Source organism: Halichoeres trimaculatus, unplaced genomic scaffold (genome assembly GCF_033239565.1).
Source record: "Halichoeres trimaculatus isolate MK-OKI-2021-1 unplaced genomic scaffold, fHalTri1.1 fHalTri1_scaffold_3, whole genome shotgun sequence".
NCBI lineage: Eukaryota > Metazoa > Chordata > Actinopteri > Labriformes > Labridae > Halichoeres > Halichoeres trimaculatus.
In genome coordinates this window covers 15,241,081-15,256,355 of record NW_027437181.1, presented here as the reverse complement: position 1 = coordinate 15,256,355, position 15,275 = coordinate 15,241,081, and the positions used below count along the sequence as shown (strand labels likewise).

General features: G+C 41.5%; 1 protein-coding gene across 1 annotated transcript in view; it reads right to left on the bottom strand.

Annotated features, from left to right (window-relative positions):
* Window positions 1-15,275, bottom strand: part of gpc5a (glypican 5a) — a 131,505-nt gene that overhangs the window by 96,264 nt on the left and 19,966 nt on the right. Inside the window, exons 3-6 of the mRNA XM_074667099.1 lie at window positions 5,783-6,243; window positions 5,465-5,698; window positions 4,482-4,615; window positions 4,264-4,389 (exon numbers count right to left, since the gene is read on the bottom strand). Of these exons, the coding sequence (XP_074523200.1) occupies window positions 4,264-4,389; window positions 4,482-4,615; window positions 5,465-5,698; window positions 5,783-6,243 (955 nt within the window). The remainder of the gene's footprint in view (window positions 1-4,263; window positions 4,390-4,481; window positions 4,616-5,464; window positions 5,699-5,782; window positions 6,244-15,275) is intronic.

Genomic DNA, 15,275 nt, shown 5'->3' with positions numbered 1-15,275 from the left:
TGACTTGTGCTCATAATTGGGACATAAAAACATCAGCAAACAAATGCTAATGTTGTTCCCCTTTTCCTCATAACCTGCCTGTTGCAAAATTAGCTAAATAGCTTCTTAAAAAAAAAAGAATAAAATAAAAAGCTTCAGTTACTATCATAAGATTTTTGTAGTTCCTTTGGGTGAAGTCAAATAAAAGCCCATGATCATAATTTACTGCTTATTTGTTGTAAGAGACAAAGTCCTCATAAATAACAAAATAACACCCAATTATCCCAAAAAGCAGCCTGAAATCAACAGACAGACATATTCCTGGTAGTATGTCTTAAGTTGAGATATCTAACTCCGCACTACAAACCACAATCTTGTGAAGGTATTTTGGAGCAAAACAGCCAAATTATCTGATATTTTGTTCTGCAGGTATTGTATGCTGAGCCCTTTTTTCCTGTTGTTTCTTATTCTTTCTGTGAGCACAATAACACTGCACCAGTCTGCACATTACTTCAGATCAGTGTCTCAAGGTGGGATTGTTTCAGGTGAAATTGGCTGTCACAAAAGATGACAAAACTGTTAATAAGATGATACTAATCGGAAGAGATGACGTCCAATCTTATTCCTTTTACCTCGCAGGTGTGTGTAAGTGAGGAACAAACCAGGAAACAAACACAGAGGGAGACTATTTACTACAAGTCAGACCCCATCATCTGCCTGCACAAAGACGTGGAGATGAAAGCTGTGTGTGTACCTACTCTATGATCTTATCTGATTGTTTTTTCATCTTTTTGTTTACTCTGTACCCAGATGAGGACATGCTTTAAATCTCTCTCTAATCTCCAGCTCCTGAGTCATATTTTTTGTCTTCATCCCATTTTATTAAATAAGACAAAGCTCTGATGCAACTCACTACTTTTTAAGACCATAAACAATCTGCAGCAGCATGCACAGAAGCTTTTATAAAAGGCATCCAAGCACACACTGAAATGTACAATTTCACACGCAAACACACACACACAGAACAACTGCACCAATCGTTTAAGGCCTCTGAGGCCTCGATAAGCTTCTGTAAATCAGCCACCATCCGGCAGTGAGTTTTATTCCCCTCTCTCTCAGTGGATGTTGGGTTATGACCCGTAGGCAGGAGGTTATTTATTGCTTTAGTCTCAGCTTGTGTTGACTCCCAGCCACTCATCTATGGTTGGAGGCTAATAGAAAGCAGCACAGGGCTGTAGATCTGCAGGAAGCCTGCTCAGCAGCAGAAACTCAGCTCGATAGTCTCCTCTGAGCTCTGTTTTCCCCAGACTCTTAATGTCTCTCTATTCTTCAGCTTTATGCATCTACTTGTTTTTTTCCCTGGTAATGATCAAATCATAATGAAAACCTGTGAGTGAACCTGAGGTGAATGAGTTCTCATCAATAAGTGTTGAATGAGGAAAAGAGGAAGGAGGGTTAGAGAGCTGAGAGGAGGAAGCCTGCAGACCGTAAATATTTCCCAGAGCCTGCTGGCAGGGATGATAGACAGCCTGCAGCCCGCTGGTCTGCCTCTTTCTCTAGCACATCAGAAACATCTCTATTCTCTGAGACGGCTGCCTCCTTTGTAATGGAAACTTGTGGTGATGTGTTGGAAAAGAACAAAAAAATGAAACAGGCAGGCTGTCAATGCCAGAAGTCCGAAGAAGTCTGCCTATAACTTATCAATCTTGGAAGGTGTTGGTTATCCTTGCAGAACGGTAGAGCTGGGAGTGATGGGCAACTTCTCAAGGCTCAATGTGCAGCCAGGAGATAAACAAAAGCTAATACTTCCTTTACTTTGTGTCTTCTTCGTTTACAGCCGAACAACCACCTACAGATGTTGCATTTTTTTCAAAGAATCTGCAACTACATAGAGATCCTTGATTAAATGAGATGAATAAGAGGCCAACCCAAGGCTAATCTATTAAATCCAATTCAATTCATTCCTTACATGTAGGCTTCACAATGAAGATTCAGCTCATTTTTAAATATTCATCATTTGCTTTGTTCTTTTACTCTTTAGAAAGTCAATACCAAAGTTAAGATAGGTGAGGGAAGGACTCCTAAATAATAAAATTAGTTCAGTTTCCTCTACTTTTTGACTTCTTTTGTTTCCTGATCCCTGCATTATATTAGTCAATACAAAAACCCCCACATATCAGTTTCTGAAGGGAATAGAGCAATCCGTGCTTCCTTTTCCACGATGACCCCCATTTCTCTCCCTCTTCCCTACCTTCACACAGGAGCTGTGAAACAGACTGAACAAGGCTGTCATCCTTCACAATGGAGCGTCTAACCAAAACTGGCAACACAAGCCTCGGCGTGGTTTGAAATACGGGCCCACTTGCCATTTCTACAGCGCTGACAGCAGCTGACAGTTAAGAGGAACAACCACAGACTGAGAATATATGAGGAGGTCCTTGAGTGATGACAGCACGGCTATGATGGAGAGCAGTGATGTAATAGAGACAAGGCCGCTGACGGATACTACAAGAGAGGCCAGTTTGTCTGCTGCGGTTCAAAACCATTCATATCCAAGATCTATGTGTGAGAGCACCAGCACTTAATAGAATAATTCTACCCCATGTCAGCTTGTTTGTAGGGGTAGTATACTGTGTATGTGTGTGTGTGTTTTAGAAAGGGGTCAAATGGTGTACAAATGGCCTAGTCAAGCTGGGATCACAGGTTGGGATGTCTGTGGCTGAAACCTGTGACTTCATGCAAAGTCTGACATGAAATGGATGAGCTCCTTCATTTGTTAAAGTAACGTCTGAGTCATTTGGATGAACTGACTTTTGTATTAATTTGCGAGACAGGGGGTAATGAGTTTAAATTATGTAACGATAGGAAATAAGACAGTTGCTGATTCAAGGCGAATTGCATAAATGAACACTTGATACAAAAATTGCTTCACTGCAAGGAAGAAAAACAGCTAATAGCATGTTCTAATCTGCAGATAATCTCTATGCAGGACTGTTAAACTGATTCCATGCACAAGAAAAGATGGCCAAGATAATAAATCCAAAGAACCGATGTTGGAGAAGTATAAGAAGCACCTATTTCTTACCCTGTCTTAAAGCCTCTGTGTTTAGATTTGTTCAGTGTTAAAAAGTGTTTCTGGCAGGCTGCTGGGTCCTTTGCCAGGGGTATTTTTCACAGCTGTTAGCTATACTGCTGGTGGACAAATAACCATAGGAGCAAGGTGGGACTTCAAAAAAAGAATCTTGTTAAAGTTTAGGAGCACTGTTAGGCTACAACAATGGGTGTTTAGGAGAAGTAACAACAGAAAGAGAATAAATTGAGATTGAACTGGATGTTTAAGGTTTTAAAAAAGCAATAAAACCTTTGATTTAAGATACAGGGGTGTTTAAAGACGTCAAAATATGTGAGTCAGACTCAGTTTATCCCCAAAACAGCATTAAATTGGAACAAAGTTCTATAACATATGAGACACACGTCTTTATGTTTATATAGATTTTATTTCACGAGTTAAACTGCTTGGCACATGTCCCCTACTTCATGGTGAAGTCAATTTAGTGTGTTTAAGTGTATGACATCAGTTTTTCAGAGTTGGATTGCTGACTTTTTTTAAACCCCAGCTCTTGTACTCATGTGAAAGTGAGATCTGAGTTTAGTGCTGAGAAGCTTTCTTGCTGAATCACCTTCACTCTTCAATTTACGGACTGCACTGTGCTGCAAAGTGATGCTCAAACACTTAAGTGAAGAAACACAAAGGAAAACACATTCTGGACAAGAAACGGACTTCGAATGATTGATTTTCCAGTGTTTACAGGTAATTCTGTAAACAGACCTCAGCAGGATTATCCAAAACTTTAAAACAAGTTTTAAAGTCTTGTGTCAGAGTTTGATGTCTGACTTTCAGAGCTATCCTGGTTTCCAGGCTGTACACATAGAAATTAAAATTCTTGAATGATTCAAATGGGAGAGGTAAAGAGAGCAGTTATACCACAAAGTGTGTGTCCACTGGATGCAGTATGATTTCAAACCATCGGTGTCTCATACTGACCCTGATTTTTCTATGAGAACTTAAATGATGAAATCTTAGTAAATGAGATAAGCAAACATTACCACTGTAGATGCTGTCATTTAAAGAGTAAGGGCTCTTGTGGATTTTCGAAGCCTCAAAATGTTGCTCAAACTGAGAGGTGAGAGGTGTTAAAAACTCTGGAGGGTCCTTACCATAAGCCTCTGGAAGCTGGAGTTATTGAATTTGTCATTTGTGTTATTGACCTATTTAGCACAAACCTTTTTACGATGTCTGTGCCGTTCCAGCAGGAGAGCCCATCACTGGAGGCCAGCTCGCTCACACAGAGTTGATCCGCAAGACCGCCGTAGTAAGTACGATAGAGACGCAAACTGTTCAGAAAGTCCCTGAAAATATGTAAATTTGCAGCTTTAATAAACTTCAATCAGTAAAGGGTTTGTATGTTTAGGAACGCATATGTCATTTTTCACCCACTCACCTTCTCCTGACAGCGAGTGAGTCCCCAGACGGCCTGATGAGGGTTTTCAGAGGGAGAGACTCTCTGCTGCTGCTGTGCTGGATACTGACTGACTGCACAGGCTTCCTGTTCGCTGGGCCACACAGTTTGTGCACCTATTACCCAAAGAGACAGAGCCAGATTTAAGTCTAAACACTGAGGGAGAAGCATGCATTATTAAAGACTAAACCGTACTGGTGCCTCACAAATAGGCCCTAATTTAGATGTTTGAGTGACAGCTGTTTATACTGAGGCCATTAGTGCAGCTCAGCCTATCATTTCCCATTTCTAATGCGCTGCATGTGCGGTCTGTCAGCCAGCTGTGGTGCTAGATGGCCACTAGGTGGAGGTGTTGGGTCTCCATCCTGAGAGGAACAGCAGTAGCATGACTATTTTCATAAGAAACAATATTAATAGAGACAGAATGTTATGGTTGAACACCCATAAATTATTTAAGTCTTCTTTTTTTTACTGAATTTTTTTATCACAGTCTCCAGTTCACCAGTTTATCCTGTCAACTGGTGCTGGTTTCCACTGTAAAATAGCCCTCTAAACACTAAATAAAGTGCTCTAATGGTTCTGGGATGCATTAAAAGAGTGTAGGCAAGACTTCTTATCCCCCAAAAAGGTCCTAAACCAAAAGCTCTACATTCAAGGAGACAGCCTGTGCATGTGTTTGTACATGGCTCTCTGGGATAGTTACAATCCAGCCCCTGACATGCACTACCAAGGAAATAATTATCACTGCTCCTAATGGGGTTTATGTTTTTATAAAGAATAGACTGAACACATACAATGGGCATTGTTGGATATATGAGAAGTCTTCTGAACAGTATAAAACTCTCACAATCCTCTTCAAATTTCAGTTTTTCTCTTTTTTAATGTATTCTTGAAAGTATAAATTCAACATAATCTGAATTAATCATCCTTATTAATGCTGAACCTTTCCACCATGCTGTTCTGACCTGTGCTGAGAGTCGAGGTCCATTTTTCTGAGCGTGTCCAACAGCATCATGAAGCATTGTGTGAACCCCCAGAAGCACTTGCTCTAAGTCCTGGGTACCCTGCATCCGCGCTGACAGGCCCTCAAGTGAGCGAACAAAATCCCTCCAGTGTGCGTCAATCTCGGCCATGCTGGCCAAACAGCCCCGCATCACGTTGAGACAGTATCCCATGCAGGGTTTGGCCTGGGTTAAACCCTGAGGAGAAAATGACTTTGAGATCAGTGATTGTTGCAAAGCCTATCATAAATGCAGATCAACTTCAGAGACATGGGCCTTCACCTGGCAATGGGGACAATAGTGCATTTTGAGCAGAGCCCGCCTGCACTCTCTGCTCAGCTGCAGGTGGTCTGTGGTGTTGATGACCTCGATGCCAAGGTGCAAAGCCTGAAGAAGAAGCTTCCCCGAGACCCCCGAGCGAGCAATCTGATCAGCAAGGAGGCTCGGCGCCGCGCCAAACGGTCGCACATCTCGCCTCGCCAACCTGACACACTCAGCGTAGCCTGATGAGATGTCGCTGAGGCCGGGGTTGATGAGGTGATTGTAGACCAGCGGGAAGAGAGAGTCGAAGAATCTCTGCACCAAGTCATCAACGTTGAGTTCAGAACCCAGCAGGAAGAGACCGATGTCGGTGAAGAGCTCCTGTACAGGGCCCAGGGCCTGATCTGCCATGGTGCGGTACGACTCATGGAGGACAACATTTGTGTGATTCTCGGCCTGTCTTATGAGGACATCAAAGGTCTCTGTGAGAGGAAACAAAAGTGACAGAAAGAGAAAGGAACACAGTTGAATGATAGAGAAACTCACAATATTTGAACACAATGTCAAACAAAAAAAATGTTATTTTAAACCTGAAGGTCTTCTTCATAGTGCATCAAATGTTTAAAATAATTATTTGAGAAGAGAAGAGAAGAGAAGAGAAGAGAAGAGAAGAGAAGAGAAGAGAAGAGAAGAGAAGAGAAGAGAAGAGAAGAGAAGAGAAGAGAAGAGAAGAGAAGAGAGGAGAGGAGAAGAGAAGAGAAGAGAAGAGAAGAGAAGAGAAGAGAAGAGAAGAGAAGAGAAGAGAAGAGAAGAGAAGAGAAGAGAAGAGAAGAGAAGAGAAGAGAAGAGAAGTCTTCAGGGGTCCCAGCAGGAGTGAAAGCCCCCCTGTGTTTTCCAAGAATAAGGAGCAGAGTACATGCAGAGCAGTAATTTGTTCTCTAATCAAAAGCTGAGCTGACAAAAAAGTGGTTGAAACAAACACAGTACACTCCTGTACCATAAAGACAGCCCCAGAGTTTTGGTTGTGTTTTCATAACCCGAGCATTATATCCGAACCAGCATTAGCAGCATCAATGAGGAAAAGATAGAAAGACAGTGTGTTTCCTGGGAGTTCTCGTAGCATGGGCAAATGAGTGGCTACAAAGGGAAAGAGTGGGAGGAGGAGCACTGAGACAGAAGATGGCAGAGGTTAAGAGACTGAAATGAGGAAGAAGAAAGATTCAGAGAGAAAAGGGAGGGGGAAGAAGATTAAAAGAATATTCCCTCAGAGAATAAAGATTACATTAACATCTACTTCATTTGCATACAAAGTACGAGTCATCATGCCTACAATAATATACTGTATGTTTTACAGGGACAAAATGCTTCCCTCCATATCACAACATGCATCCTCTGTCCTTGTAAGTACATGATTTTCCTTTCCATGGTTTTTCCTCAACGTTAAAGTTAATGTGAAGCATTTCTGTGAAGCTCTGCTCCTGTAAACACTTCTTTCTGACAAATTTTAATGCTCAGGCTGCTGCTTCAGGAGGAAGACACACATCATGCTGTTGCTCTTTTGTCTGCCACAGCAGTGTATCAGGCACTGTAAGCAATAGCCAGCTTTGCTTGCTGGTGTGTTTGTGCTTTCTAAGTGCAGCTGTTAGTGAAAAATTGCAGCATTACGACATCCAAAAGTCACAAAAGAGGATGAGAGTGCCAAAGATGTACTTGAAGACAGAAAAAAAAACGTGATTCCTGCTGAGAAGTGGATTCTCTTTAAAATGTAAAGCGAAGTGCAGTTTGAAGAAAGTGTTTGATACTTTGCAGATGATTCTGGGTTTGGCTGAGTATGAGGTAAGGATGAGGAAAACATTGGCCTCGATTATTTTGATGGCCTTTTGCAGGGTCAGCATTGGCAGGTCCTCCAGTTCCATCAAAGCTCCTGCGAGGAACACTTCAGCTGATTTTAGCACTCTCTTGTGGACACAGTGGTACCTCTAATCTCTGCTGATCTTGGCCTGTAAATGTCATTTTTCAAAGAAGTCATTCTGCTTCTTTTAACCATCTAACATACCGCTCACTGGAAATATTTGAGGTGGAAAACCTAAATAATGTAGCACAACTCATGTTTTTGACACCCGCACCCAAACAGTGGCTGTAAACATCAAAATGCAGCATGTCTGCCTTTTTCTCAGAGGCACCAATGGAGCTTCTGGTTGTATGGCCCAAGAAGAGACGAGACTGGTTTTCACAGTGACTAATCATGCTATCGAAAAGGGATCTGCATCCTTGATAGTTGGCATCAGGCATTCCAAAATTCAGGTACAGGCTTTGCCTAATGGTAAGACTTCACAACCCATATAGTAGTCGGTCAGGATTTATGTCGAGCCCAATACCACTTTACTGCAATGATTCTCTCTCCCAGTATCCTGCTTTGTGCAACGTCCTATCATCCCCTAATAAAAGGTGTTCTTCTAATAATCAGCTAAAGCTAAATTTATGGCTTGAGCGAAAGTGTTTCCTGTAGCATCAGAGTTAATTAAGTAGCTCAGTATGTATGTTATCTGAAGCAATTTCCTCATATAATGCTCCCATTAATAGATAGGAATGATCTCATTACCCCGTTTCAGGTACAGCAGATGATGTTCCATTATTGTGAGACTCCAAATCATCATTAATCATAATAAATGAGCTGCCATGGAAAACACCATGTTCAGCGACAGAATGCAGTGGAAGTTAGTGCTATGATGCACATAAGGTATCATAGGGGTTGGGATAAGGTGGATATTAGTTATCAGTCTTGTTGCTGATGTTTTTGTCCGCTTTTGGAGGTTATAGGGATGCACAGAGTTAATTCAGAATCTGGAATATATTATTGATTCCTAGGGGAAATTTGGGGAAGTGTTCAGAAAACTCTTAACCGAAGCTTTTGAATGTAAGACATAATAGTAAGTCGGCACACATATTACCGCAATACTTATATCAACCATAGACTGTATAAAACACAGACGTAGTCTCCCCGACATCACCCGTCTGTTTCTGAAAAAAAAAAAAACAGAAAATGAGGCACATCGGCTATTGCGGCCATATTGGAAGTAGCAAGGGCTTCACATACAGCTATAGGGCTCCTGTCGGTCACATGAACTGTGCTGTGCCTCTGATTGGGTGAGCTCGTGATCTCAATATCCTCTAAACTGCAGAGTTAAAAAAAAAAATCCACCCTCTGTACAGTGTGTTTCGATAGTAAAATCAGAGATTCAGACAGGAGATGTTTTTTGAACCAGGCTAGAAGTAGTTTAATTTCTGCTTTGAAAACAGCTTTTTTTGGCTTGGTGTTTATGTGACTTCCAGAGCGAGCCTCAAGCGGACACTCAAGAAACAGCAGATTTTAGCACTTCCACATTGTCTCATAACTTCAGACCGGAGGTTGCTGCTTGGTATCAATAAACATAAATACTGTAATTTATATTTTTGTCAAAGCTGTCTTTAAATAAAAACTGACTGTAAGTACTATTATTAATACAAAACAATGATCTAAGATTTTAAAACTTTCTAAAAACAAAGCAATGACTTGTCAGGACGATCTGAGAACATGATGAATGAGCCTCATATCTTTTTCCAGACAGAAAGTAATGGCTCGGTCGCGTATGAAATGTTTCACCAGCTCGCCTTTATCCCTTTGTCTCTCTTTTTTAATGTTTTTGTCTCAGCTAATACCTGAGCCATGGCCATTCCCCCGTCATGTGCTGGTCATGAGTTGCAGGGAAACAGTCAGGGTGAAGGCACAGAGCTGGCCTGAGCAAGGGGGGGTCTAAGAGGGGGGTAACCAGTATGATGAAGGCTTAGACAGTCAAGTTCTGCATGCTGCGCACTGACTTGGAAAGACTAACCGTTAGCCCCCTGGAGAGGGCGACTTAGGGGGAACAGAAAGGGGTCTGGCATACCGCGGAGGTACCAGGAAGAAGAGTCTGGTCCTGAATGAAAGATAAAAGACGTGATAGGTCTAAAAAGATCTGAAACTGAGAGATGTTTGTTCATGAGTGAAAAGCTGCAACTCCTACACAGCGAGCTCTGGGGGTCAAAGAGCGAGTGAAAGACAGAGAGAGGATGTGTAAAGACAAGAGTGTCTCTGTGAGGGAGCAGAGCGGGTGCTGTGTCTTTGTGAGTAAATGAAACAGACAGGAGACAGGCAGATAAATACAGAGAGATAGAAATATGTGCTGGAGGAGTACAGTTGGAGATTATTACAGCCCTCAGGTGTACAAAGCAGTGCAGGCAGAGTTATGAAGGGTCCCACAGGGATTAGCATGCGTGCTGCAAGAGGGGGTTTACCACATTAGATGGTGGAGATAATGAATCCCAGCTGTCAAACCACATCACAAATATCCAGGTTGGAAATGACTCTGTCCAGGTTTTATCTCCTTGACTGAAATCTTCTCATGTCTCCTAAATCTTATTATCAACTAGCTTACAGATTTCTCCATCCAGGAAGGCAACAACAGCATGGGAAATAAGCTGATCAGTAATTCTGCTGTCCAAACAAGTCTGCTGTGTCAGAAAAAAGAACACCCACACAGAAGCTGGGAGCTGTCCATGCAGCGCTAATGACACTATTTTTCATCAAAGAGAAAGTGTGAAGAAGCGTCTCTCACTTGGAGGCCAACACCGGCAGTCAGGCTTCTGGGCAAGCCTGAGGACAGGAATAACACAGAGAGAAAGAGAAAGCCTCAGCAGAGTAAGGGAAGATGAAAAGGAGGTGAAGGTGCATCTTTTACCTATATGAAAGAGTAAGGAGAAAATAAATCGATACTAACACAAGAGTCTTTCCATAATCATGAACGTCTGCTTCAATTCAACAACAATCTGTTCATCTGTGCCCACACATCCTCCACATTTTATCAGTATGTTAAATGTGTTCTGATTAAACTTCCATGCAGAAGCTTCAGCTCGAAAGTTTTGCACCCCATGAAAAGAGGCTACACTCCCAATCACACTGGATGCAGGTTGGACTCCTGACCAGGAGGGTCATCCCTTTGCTCCATGTCATCCACCGCTCTCTACTCCCAAAACTTCCTTCAGCTTCAGTCCAACCAGTACATAAGCTTGCATTTGCAGATTAGCTTATCACAGAAGACTACATGTTTGGATGCCTGTGCCACTGCTTTCACTGTAATTACCCTTCAGGAGACTTCTTAGAGGGCTTGTGGGTGTGTTTCTGTTACAAACACGCCATAATGAAGATTCCACTGTGTGCCTGTTTTGCCTCTGAGTGTGTGTTCTTGGTGTCAATGACCCTGCTGATAAGAGGATGGCAGACATGTTTACATTTCTGTCAGCGGGGGGAAGATCAAGACAAGGACGAGCCAGCATGACAACAGACACTCGCACAGCGGAGTGACTTCTTACATTGTTACCGCGGAGATGGTCTGATCTGGTAAAGCCAAACACAGGGAGGAATCAGAGCCAAAAGCCAAAGCAGTAGACCCTTTGTGTGTTGTTTCTTTAATTTGAATCAAATTTATTGCCAAGTAGTTTTCATGTTACAAAGAATGTGTCTTGGTCTGTTGGTGCAAATAGTTAAACAAAAAACAACTAGCATACATAGACTAGCATTAGGAATAATAAAAAAAAAATCTTGAGAGCCTTTTTTTCCCTGTATACGATTCTGATTGATCTAACTTTAATTAGCATTAGTCTATTGTTAAAACAGGAAAAGCAGCAGAGCAACAACTGTCAAACAAGCAGCTGTGGGTCCGACACAGTTTAAACAGCAGCAGGTGTCCTGCTGACCCACACAATGAAGATCAAGAGAGATAAGAAGTGCAAACACGGGACCAACAGGGAACAATAACCCTGGTTAGACATAACATTCTTCAGTTATGAGACTTTAAAAGTCAAAACTATATCTAAAAGTGAATAATAAACAGTGAGCCAAAAACCACTGTTAAGGGCAAATAACAAATCAATAAATGAATGAGAAAGTCAGTAAAAAAAAAAACCTTGTTTAAAAAACTTGTTTATGGTTATAATTTTGAGTCAGAAAGGCTAAAAATCATTTACTCAAGATCTCATTAAAACCTAAAGGTTCTGATTTTTGTGAAGTTAAGAGGAAGATGTCTCATCATTTTGATTCACAGCAAGATGTCTCCCATTAACCTGCTGGTCTGACAAACCAATTCTAATAAATCAACAATTAATATTCAGAAGCTCTGCTAAAATTGTCCATTATCAAGATATATTGACTGTTATTTAGAAATAACAAAGCCTCTTCAGTGAGATTCCTCAGTAGCTCAGTTTTCTTCCATGTCTAAAACCCTTTTAAATTTGATCTCATTTTCTTCCTGTCTCAGATAATTGCTGCTTTCCTCATTTTTTAATGTAGGATGATCTGGTTAGCTGTGACATGAGGAGCTAAATGAGTGATGAGTTACACTTAAAGCCAAAGCAGCGAGCAGTTTGTTCTGACATTGGAAATAAAAAAAGTCTCATCTTTATCTTTCTCTCTCTTTATAACTATCCACGCCCAATTGGTTTAGGAAGGAACAATCATATCTTGACTTGATGTGAATACACCAGGTATTTCATGAAAGTATAACACAATAATCAGTAATCATGGAAAGCTTAAAACTTTAAAGTAAGGTACAGCTTTACAAATCTATTTGGAAAATGCATAGTGCTTCTTTTACCACCAGAGGGAGACATGTTTCATTCTAATGTGCAGGAAACTGAAGCAGTGTAATGTCCAGTTGGAGAAAACTTAAAAAGACCAACATGTTGGACAGTCCCTCCTACTTGTGCCAACCATTGTATTCACTTTAGCTCTATGCTGCAGTCAAGTATTTTTCAAAACAATGAAAAACAACAAAAGGGACATTTATTCATGTCACCTGTTAAGACAACAACACTACACTACAGAAAATACAACTGTCTCCTCTCCACCGCTCAAACTCTCAGTCACCTCTCCCTTATTCCTCAATGATGGCATTTAATGCAAAAGCACCTTTCTTTGCTTGTAGTTAGCAATATTGCCCTGTGTGATTTTTTGTGAGCATTGAATACAAAACGTTAAACATGTTTAAACATTTCTGAAAACACAACATGTTGCTCGACAGGCTTTAGTTCATGTGCTGTCCATATACTGTACAACACGGTAAGGGGTCAGGACATGGGTGTGCTCTGGTTAGATTTGGGTTTTGGTTAGGGATCAGGTTACAATATTTTAATAATCGTTACAACTATTTTAGTGGAAGAGTGTGTGTTTTTGTGTGTGTGATGATATTCACAAGCATGTGACCGAGGTAAGAGATCAGTCAGCTGGATTAGAAGTAAGATTGCCCTTTATAGAGGAGCCTGTTTCATAGACATAGACAGCTTACTTTCTCTCTCACACACAAGCATTCATATGACATGCTTAAAGTAAGAAAAAGCAAAATTAAAACAGTAATGATGCTTCTTTAGTGCACTGCATCTCTCTCTCAAACCTCTGCACATCACATCACTATCAGCAACTTTCGTTTGAAGCCGTCTGTTTCTAGGTTTTTCCAACTCTGAAATGCCAGCAGCCGACCTCGGCCGAGCTGTTGAGTAACCCAGAGATGGCTTTTATTAATGTGATTCATCCCCTCTGAATGGCTGCGACCACAACAGAGCAGCTCAGTGACATCTGATAGGCTGCAGAAAAGGCCATTCTGCATCTAGGGAGGATGAGTCAGTAGCTCTGTGGGTTCAGCTCATCCCCAGGAAAAAAAGGAAAAGAGACACAATGAAAGAAGATGACTTGCAGGGTGGCACAGTCGGAACAGTCAACAGAAAAATATGCTCTTCTTGTGGCATATTAGGGGATGAAACAAGCAGCCGCATGCTTTGTTGTCCCAGGATGGAGTTTGATGACAGTGTTTACTGAACAAATGTTTGCAGTGGCTGGAAAAATAGGAAAGATCTGATTATGTTTGTGAAACTCAGACCAATGTTTGGTTGAGGAGGTGATTTTTCTTTCATCTTCATATTGCTTGCAGGATGGAGGGAAATACCTGAGGTTTAATGAACAGGTTTAAGTTTTATGAAAAATCCCTACAAAAACTAATGCTATAAACAAAGTATAAAGCGATTGACCTTTGTCACACAGGAGTTCATATTGGTACCCATCCACACACACACACACACACACACACACACACACACACACACACACACACACACACACACACACACACACACACACACACACACACACACACACACACACACACACTTTATTGTGTGCTCAGCAGATCTGCTGCACACTGACCACAAGACTCTCTTCGCGACTGGAATTAAATAATTGGAAGTGTAAGATTCAAACAATGTCTGCATTTTCCCTCAAATCTGCATCAAATCAAGGAGTTCTCTACGGGGAACTACAGGGAAATTTAGAGGCAAATATGAAATGTTAGAAATCTAAAACAAAATGTTCTTATTTAGACTGATTCATTTGTCCTCACTCCCATAATTTGCTTTCCTTTTGCTTCTATAAAAATCACCATTCCCAAAAAATCTGCTCCAAGTTGCTTTCAATTTGCCTGGTAATAAATTGGGTATATTATAAAACATGACCTGCCTCTCTCTCTGGCTGTAAACTGGAAGCCGGTCAGGTCTGACCGAGTTATGCTAACAAACTTCCACACTCTTAAGCTGCTGGATAGAGAGAGTAAAAATAAACCTGCCTCTAATATCTACAAGAAGGAGATGACACATTTACAGCATTTCAGCATGTATTCATCACAATCCTCTGAATGCAGGACTGTCAAGGCTGTGATAGGAGTTTTAAATCATCTTATTTTGGCTTTTGGGCATGACGAATTTTCATATAAGCATGTTAGTTTGTGAGTTGTGTGATCATCCAGCACGACTTCATGAAATTCCCCAGGTTAGAGCTGAGAACACGACCCACAGACAAACCTGGAGCATCTACCGAGGACAAGCTAGCCCAATCTCAGGAATCAAACAAAGACATGAAAAAAGAGTAAGAAAGGGAAAAAAAACAAGGTGAATCAGTTATGGTATCTCCGAAGCAACACCAAAAACACAAACACACGATCACAGAGTCTGGCAGACTTCACCGACTGAGCACAAAGCGTCACTCAGTGTGCGTGAGTGAGTCAGTGTACCTGACCGCTCTGATCTACAAACAAACCGCCAGGTATGAAACTGGGACTTTTAATGCATCTGAGTGTGTGTGTGTGTGTGTGTGTGTGTGTGTGTGTGTGTGTGTGTGTGTGTGTGTGTGTGTGTGTGTGTGTGTGTGTGTGTGTGTGTGTGTGTGTGTGTAAGGGGATGTGAGGGGGCATGTGTGAGCATGTTGACACGAGGAGGGGAAGAACACGCTAAGAGCTGAGAGGACTTATCGAACTGTCCAATCTCAAAATGTTTCTCCTCAGAAGTTTTGACTCTCTGAGCTGTTGACCTGCCTCTTCTTAAATCTGGAAACAGCAGCAGCACAAAGAGCAGCAGACCAACCACGCTGACCTGCAGACAGCCAAGAAAAATGTTCCTG